This window comes from Otolemur garnettii, unplaced genomic scaffold (genome assembly GCF_000181295.1).
Source record: "Otolemur garnettii isolate 467f Iridium unplaced genomic scaffold, OtoGar3 scaffold00091, whole genome shotgun sequence".
Taxonomy (NCBI): Eukaryota; Metazoa; Chordata; class Mammalia; order Primates; family Galagidae; genus Otolemur; species Otolemur garnettii.
The window spans coordinates 7,065,048-7,072,966 of NW_003852486.1; the positions used below are offsets into that span (position 1 = coordinate 7,065,048).

The 7,919-nt window shown below is 41.1% G+C and overlaps 1 protein-coding gene across 3 annotated transcripts in view; it reads right to left on the bottom strand.

The window, feature by feature from the left end:
- Nucleotides 1–5,517: 5,517 nt before the first annotated feature.
- Nucleotides 5,518–7,919, bottom strand: part of LOC105887526 (zinc finger protein 264) — a 14,251-nt gene continuing 11,849 nt past the window's right edge. For all 3 annotated transcript variants that reach the window (XM_012808666.2, XM_023516442.1, XM_023516443.1), the window contains one exon: nucleotides 5,518–7,595. In XM_012808666.2, coding sequence (XP_012664120.1) covers nucleotides 5,932–7,595 — 1,664 coding nt within the window. In that variant the 3' untranslated portion in view covers nucleotides 5,518–5,931. The remainder of the gene's footprint in view (nucleotides 7,596–7,919) is intronic.

Below are 7,919 nucleotides of genomic sequence, written 5' to 3' on the forward strand. Positions count from 1 at the left end.
TCCAGCCATTTGGGAGGATGAAGCAAGAGAATCACGTGAGCTGAAGGGTTTGAGGTTGCTATGAGCTGTGACACTACAGTACTCCAGGGGTGACATAGTGAGCCTCTGTCTCAAAAAAAAAAAAAATAATAATAATAATGCATTGAGATATAGAGATGGTCCCTGACTTATGATTGTTTAATATTTGACTTTACAATGGTGTAAAAGGCACATGCATTCAGTAGAAATCCCATGTATTTTAAGATTTTGATCCGAAACTCTTCATAAATACTTTATTCTATAATAGGCTTTGTGTTAAATAATTTTGCCCAATTGAGCACATATAAAGTAGGATAGGCTAAGGTATGATGGTCAATAGGTTAGGTATAATAAATGTATTTGCCACTTAAAAAATTTCCAACTTACACTGGGTTTCCTGAGCTGTAAACCCATCATAAGTCAAGGACTACCTGTACTTAAAATCACTACAGATGTATTAAATGAAATTCTAAAAAACGTGAAAGTAACTCACACAGGGAGACAAGTAATAACAAAGACAGGAAAGGAACAATGAAAAGGGAACAGAAACAAAAATAAAATCATAAAATGGCAGATGTAAGCCCTAATGTACCAATAATTATTTTAAATTTAAATGGTCTAAATTTACCAATTAAAAGACAGATATATGCAAAATGGAGAAAAAACCATGGACTGAATATACACTGATCAACAAGAAACATACTTCAAATGTAATGACATAGAAAAAGCTTAAAATAAGATTAAGAAAAACAGGCTTGGTGTCCATAGCTCAGTAGTTAGGGCACTGGCCACATACACTAGGGCTGGTGGGTTCGAACTTGGCCTGGGTCTGCTAAGCAACAATGACAACAACTACAAAAAATTAGCCAGGCGTTGTGGTGGGCACCTGAAGTCCCAGCTACTTGGGAGGTTAAGGCAAGAGAATCACTTAAACCCAAGAGTTTGAGGTTGCTGTGAGCTATATGGTACCAACAGCACTCTACCAAGGGCGACATACTAAAACTGTCTCAAAAAAAAAAAAAAAAGATTAAGAAAAACATAAACAATACAAACATTAAACAATGTAACAGTGACTATAGCAATATTAAAGTATTGAAAAGGCTACTGACAGGCAAAAAGGCCATTATAAAATGATAAAAGGGTCATCAACAAACTTACATGTGTAGGTACCAAACAGAGCTTTTAATTATGTGAAAAAAGTGACAGAACTTCAGAAGAGGAAATTCCACAATTACAGTTCAAAACTTTAACAGCCCTCTCTCAGCAACTGACAGAAATATAAGACAGAAAATCAGCAAGGATACAGCAAACCTGGATAGTACCTCCAACCAACAGGATCATGGAGACATTTATGGAAATCCCATGTTTCTATAAAATGCATGATAGCAGAACACACATTCTTTTCAAGTAGCCATACAGAAGACAGACCATATCCTGGGTCATAAAAAAAGGTCAATACATTTGAACAGATCAAATGTGACACAAATTAGGAATCAATAATAAGCTGCAGGAAATACTCCAAACACCACAAAATTAAACACTATACTTCTAAACAATTCATAGGTGAGAGACGATGCCTCAGAAAAAAAAAAATCAAGAAATATCAAAATTAGAAAAAAATGTAATACAAACATATTAAAACTTATGGAATAAAGCTAACAGTGTCATGAGGTAAATTCACATAATTTATTTATTTATTATTATTTTTTTTTTAGATGGAGCCTCAAGCTATTCCCCTGGGTAGAGTGCCATGGCATCACAGCTCACAGCAACCTCCAACTCCTGGGCTCAAGCGAGTCTCCTGCCTCAGCCTCCCAAGTAGCTGGGACTACAGGCACCCGCCACAACGCCTGGCCATTTTTTGGTTGCAGCCATCATTGTTGTTTGGCAGGCCCGGGCTGGGGATTCGAACCCACCACCTTAGGTGTATGTGGCTGGTGCCTTAGCCGCTTGAGCCACAGGCGCTGAGCCAATTCACATAATTTAATGCTTAGTTTAAAAAAGCAAAAAGCCTCTAAATGCTCACTTCTTGACATTACTAAGAAACAAACACAACCAAAACAAGAAAAAAAGGAAAAAAATTAAGATAAAGATGATATAAAGTGCAGGTTCTTTGACATAATCAATAAAACTGATAAATGTCTAAGAATAAAAAGAGAATAAAGTAAGTAGACACATTCCAATATCAGACATAAAATGAGACGTAAGTACAGACCCTATTGCTATATCAATTACAAAATGTAGGGGCGGCGCCTGTGGCTCAGTGGGTATGGTGCCAGCCCCATATACTGAGGGTGGTGGGTTTGAACCCAGCCCTGGCCAAACTGCAACAAAAAATAGCTGGGTGTTGTGGCAGGCGCCTGTAGTTTCAGATACTCGGGAGGCTGAGGCAAGAGAATCGCCTAAGCCCAGGAGTTGGAGGTTGCTGTAAGCTATGACGCCAAGGGCGATCAAGTGAGACTGTCTCAAAAAAAAAAAAAATGTATTAAATGAGAAATACTCTAGTTCTAAACCTATCCAGTAAAATAAATAGGTAATTAAAAAGCCTCCAAAAGGGGCGGCGCCTATAGCTCAAAGGAGTAGGGTGTTGGCCCCATATGCCAGAGGTGGTGGGTTCAAACCCAGCCGTGGCCAAAAACTGCAACAACAACAAAAAGCCTCCAAAAGGAAAATTTCCAGCCCAATGGTTTAATAGAGAATGTTATCAAATTTATTAAAGGAACAAAAATTTTAAATACAGTCTTTCAAAGAATAAAAGAGAACTCCTTTCAACTCATGGTGGGAGGCCAGGATCACCTAGACATCAAAATCAGACATGAAACCTTGATAAAAACACAAAGACGCAAACAAAAAAAAAAAAAAAAAAAAGAAAGAAAATGAAAGAAAAGGACAAAACAAAAAAGAGAGAAAGTGCTATATATAACTAGTCAAAAAATTAGAGGAAACCTTCCTCAATAACATACAATCAAATGAAAATAGGAAAATCAGCTTGGCATGGTAGCACATGCCTATAGTCCCAGCTACTCAAGGGGCTGAGGCAGCAGGATTGCTTGTGCCTAGATGTTTAGGTTGCAGTGAGCTCTGATGAGGCCATTGGACTCTAGCCTGGCAACACTGTGAGACCCTGTCTTGAAAAACAAACAAAAAGGGTGGTGCCTATGGCTGAGAGAGTAGGGCACCTGCCACATATACTGAGGGTGGTAGGTTCGAACCTGGCCCTGGCCAAACTGCAACAGCAACAAAAATAGCCAGGCGTTGTGGCTGGAGCCTGTAGTCCCAGCTACTCGGGAGGCTGAGGCAAGAGATCTCCTAAGCCAGGCATCCTCAAACTGCGGCCCACCTAGGACATTTATCCAGCCCGCCGGGTGCCGCCCACTGCCTGTCCCGCTTAGCAGCTGACTCATCCTGGGGCCTGCAGTCCGGCCCTCCAATGGTCTGAGGGACAGGGAACTGGCCCCGTTTAAAAAGTTTGAGGACCCCTGGCCTAAGTGCAAGAGCTGGAGGTTGCTATGAAGTGTGATGCCACAGCACTCTATAGAGGGCAACAAGTGAGACTCTGTCTCAAAAAGAAAGAAAGAAAGAAAGAAAAACAAACAAAAAAATTCCAAAAATATCCCAAACAAATGGAATGATGCTAAATGATATAGAAGATGAATTATACTCTACAAGGCTGGCTCAATACTCAAAACTCTGTCAATTATAGAAACAGCAGTTGACAAATCCAACACTCATTCATAACAACTGAGTCTCAGAAACCTAGGAACAGAGGGGAATTTTCTATACTTGATAAAGAACATCTATTAATAAAACTTATCAGTATTAACCAATTGAACATTATACTGCAAGTCCAAGCTTGTATAAGATAAAAAAGGCAATAAAAAACATATAGATGGTGGGCGGCACCTGTGGCTCAGTGAGTAGGGTGCTGGCCCCATATACCAAGGGTGGCAGGTTCAAACCCAGCCCTGGCCAAAGTGCAACAACAACAAAAAAATACCTGGGTGTTTTGGCGGGCACCTGTAGTCCCAGTTACTTGGGAGGCTGAGGCAAGAGAATCACCTAAGCCTGAGAGCTGGAGGTTGCTGTGAGCTGTGATGCTCACAGGCGACTGAAGGCGACAAAGTGAGACTCCTGTCTCTTAAAAAAAAAAAGAGAGAAAAATATAAATGGGATGAAAGAAAAACTATCTGTAGATGACATTTCCATGTAGAAAATTCCAAGGATTCTATTTTTTTTAAATGGTGAAAAAGAGTAAGTGCACTCAGCAAGGTTACAGGACAGCAAACATACAAAGATAATTATATTTCTGTATACTATCAAAAACCATATGGAAGTGAAAATTTAAATATCAGTAGTTAGGGTGTCAGCCACATGCACCCAGGCTGGCGGGTTCAAACCCACCTGGGCCAGCTAAACAACGACAACTGCAACAAAAAATAGCCTGGCGTTGTGGTGGGCACCTGTACTTAGGAGGCTGAGGCAAGAGAATCACTTAAGAATTTGAGGTTCGTGTGAGCTGAGACACCATGGCACTCCACAGAGGGTGTTATAGTAAGATTCTGTCTCAAAAAAAAAAAAAATCAGTGCCATTTAGTCACTCAAAAAGAAAAACCAACCATTAAAACACTCTAGATGCAAATTCTGACAAAAATGTATAGGTTCTACACATATATACTGAAAATTATAATACTAATGAAATAAACTGAGGAATCCTTAACTAAAGAGACCTACTGTATTTATAAACTGCAAGACTCAACATGGTAAAGACACCAATTCTCAACAAATTAATCTACAGATTTAACTCTTTTTGTGAAAATCTAAGCAATATACTTTTATAAATTATACATGTAGACAAACTAATCCTAAACTTCTATGTAAAGTGAAACGGAACAAAAATTTTAAAACAATTTTAAATAAAAACAGAAAGACAACCCTTTACCCAATTTAAAATTTTACCATGTAACTATAGCAATCAAGTAAACCAAGAGATGGGGACCGAAAATAGTTACATTCTTAAATCTGCATGAAGGATTTGTTTTTCTAAAAGAACAACAAAAAAAGTCTTAACTGGTACAATAAAATGTGGCCATTCATTCACATATCCTTACTGCCTTTAACACAAATATTTCATGGCTCAAGATCCCTATTTTCTCATAAAAACAGTGGTTCTCAACCATCCTAATGCTGTGGCCCTTTAATGCAGTTCCTATGGGTTGTGACCCACAGGTTGAGAAGTGCTGCATAAAAGATTACGTTTCTCAGGTGGCGTCTGTGGCTCAGTGAGTAGGGTGCCAGCCCCATATACTGAGGGTGGCGGGTTCAAACCCGGCCCCTGCCAAACTGCAACAAAAAATAGCCAGGCGTTGTGGTGGGCGCCTATAGTCCCAGCTACTCCGGAGGTTGAGGCAAGAGAATCGCCTAAGCCCAGGAGTTGGAGGTTGCTGTGAGCTGTGTGACAGCACAGCACTCTATGGAGGGTGACAAAGTAAGACTGTCTCTACCAAAAAAAAAAAAAAGGGTTATGTTTCCTAAGCGTAAAGACTACTGTGGAACACAGATGTGCAATAAGGTTTGCAGACTTGCCCTCAACTAATTATCCTCACACTGGACAGCAATGAATGCACACACAAGAAACAAAAAGGGTTGAGGTCCTTTATCTCTGAAATACTTCTCTTGCCTTAAATAAACTAAGGAATCAATGACAAGGTGCCATAGGCTTGGGAGAGAAGTCTGTGCCTGCATTTCATTTTCTATAGCTCCTCCTTTTAAAAAGAATTCCTGAGATAACACTGCACTGTAAACTAAGGAGAAAGTAATAGCTAAAGTTCTCCCTGTATGTACAATAACCACTGGTTCTGTCTCCAGAATGAATTCTCAAATGCAGAATAAGGCTCTATGCTGGGCTGATTTTTACTATGACTTCATTGTAGATGACAAGTAATACTCTGTAACAGAAGGATTTCTCAGTGAAGACACTTGTGGCGTTTCTCTTTGGTATGCATGATCAGATGCAGAAGTTGTTTCCTTTGGCAAAAGATTTACCTCAGTGGTTACATTCACAAAGTCTTTCCCCAAAAGGAGTTCACGGAGTGTAACTGAGGTTTGCACACTTGTAAAAGGTCTTGCCACATCTGTTACACTGATAGTGTTTCTGCCAGTATGCATCCTTTGATGCTGAGTGAGGGATGAGCTGCGACTAAAGGCCTTTCCACATTCACTACACTTATAGGGTTTCTCTCCAGTGTGGATGATGGCATGTCGAATGAGGTTTGTGCTCCAGCAAAAGGATTTTCCACACTCAACACATTCATAAGGTTTCTCTCCACTATGAATCCGCTTGTGTCGTGTGAGGCCTGACATGCGGGTGAAGGCCTTTCCACACTCCACGCACTCATAGGGCTTTTCTCCAGTGTGAATGCTGAAGTGACGAATAAGGTCTTTCCGATTGCTAAAGGCTTTCCCACATTCTTTGCACTCAAAAGGTTTTTCTCCAGTGTGGGCCCTTTTATGAAGGATAAAAGTAGAGCAGTGGGTGAAGGCCTTTCCACATTCACCACACACAAATGGCTTCTCCCCAGTATGAATCCGCTGGTGCCTCTTCAGGTATGACCTGTGGTTGAAGGCCTTCCCACACTCCAGGCACTCAAAGGGCTTCTCTCCAGTATGGATGACATAGTGGTGAACCAGGGCTGCACTCTCCAAGAACACTTTTCCACATTCACTGCACTCATAGGGCTTCTCTCCAGTGTGAGTCTGCTGGTGCCACATGAGATATGATCTATGTTTGAAGACCTTGCCACACTCCAAGCACTCATAGGGATTCTCACCATTGTGGACAACATAATGTCGAAGAAAACCTGGCCTATGTTGAAAGACCTGCCCACATTCTGAGCAAACAAAGGATTTTTCTCCAGTGTGTCTTCTGTTATGCAAGACAAAATTAGATCGATGGGTAAAGGCCTTTCCACACTCACTGCATTTATAAGGCTTCTCTCCACTGTGAATCCTCTGGTGCTGTGTAAGGTATGATTTGCGGTTGAAAGCCTTTCCACACTCCATGCATTCATAGGGCCTCTCGCCAGTGTGGATCATGTGGTGTTGAAGGAGATGCGTGCTCTTAATGAAGGTTTTTCCACATTCTGTGCATTCATAGGGCTTAACTCCAGAGTGAATTTTCTCATGTCCAGCAAGGAGGTGTTTCTTGTTAAACACTTTTCCACATTCATTGCACTTAAAGATATTTTCTTCTTCCTGAAGCATGAGATCTTTACCTGATCCATGTGAGTTATGGGCTATATCTCCTGGACAGACTTGCTCTTGTATAATCCTTGAACATGTACCACCAGCTGTCCCTAACCCATCATGTTCAGGGCTCATTCTCCCAGGAAGCCTCTCCTGGGGATCTGTCTCTGGTCTCAAGTGTCCTTTTTGCATTTCAGACAGCCCATTCTGATCCTTGCCTTGCCCCACCTGGGAGTCCCCTGAGGCTCCCTGTGTTAGCTGTCCTTGGAGTAAGACTCCCTTAGGCAAGGCTTGCTCACTAGTAGGTTCTGGGGTCTTAAGTTTTTCTTTCTCACCTGAAAGAAATCCAATACACAAAATGGGCTATTATTATTAACAAAGAAAGAACAAAATTACCATTTCTGTGAAAAACCAAAGATGAAAATACTGCTTCTATGTCTCTTATGTTCTGTATCTCTGAAACTCGAAACTCAGGTTTACAAATTCATTCTTTCCTGGTCCTGAGAGGGACTCCAGGTATCCTGAAAGGGAGACCTGGCTCGGCGCCTGTGGCTCACGTAGCCAAGGCGCCAGCCACGTACACCTAAGGTGGCGGGTTCGAATCCCCAGCCCAGACCCGCCAATCTACAATGACGGCTGCAACCCAAAAATAGCCGGGC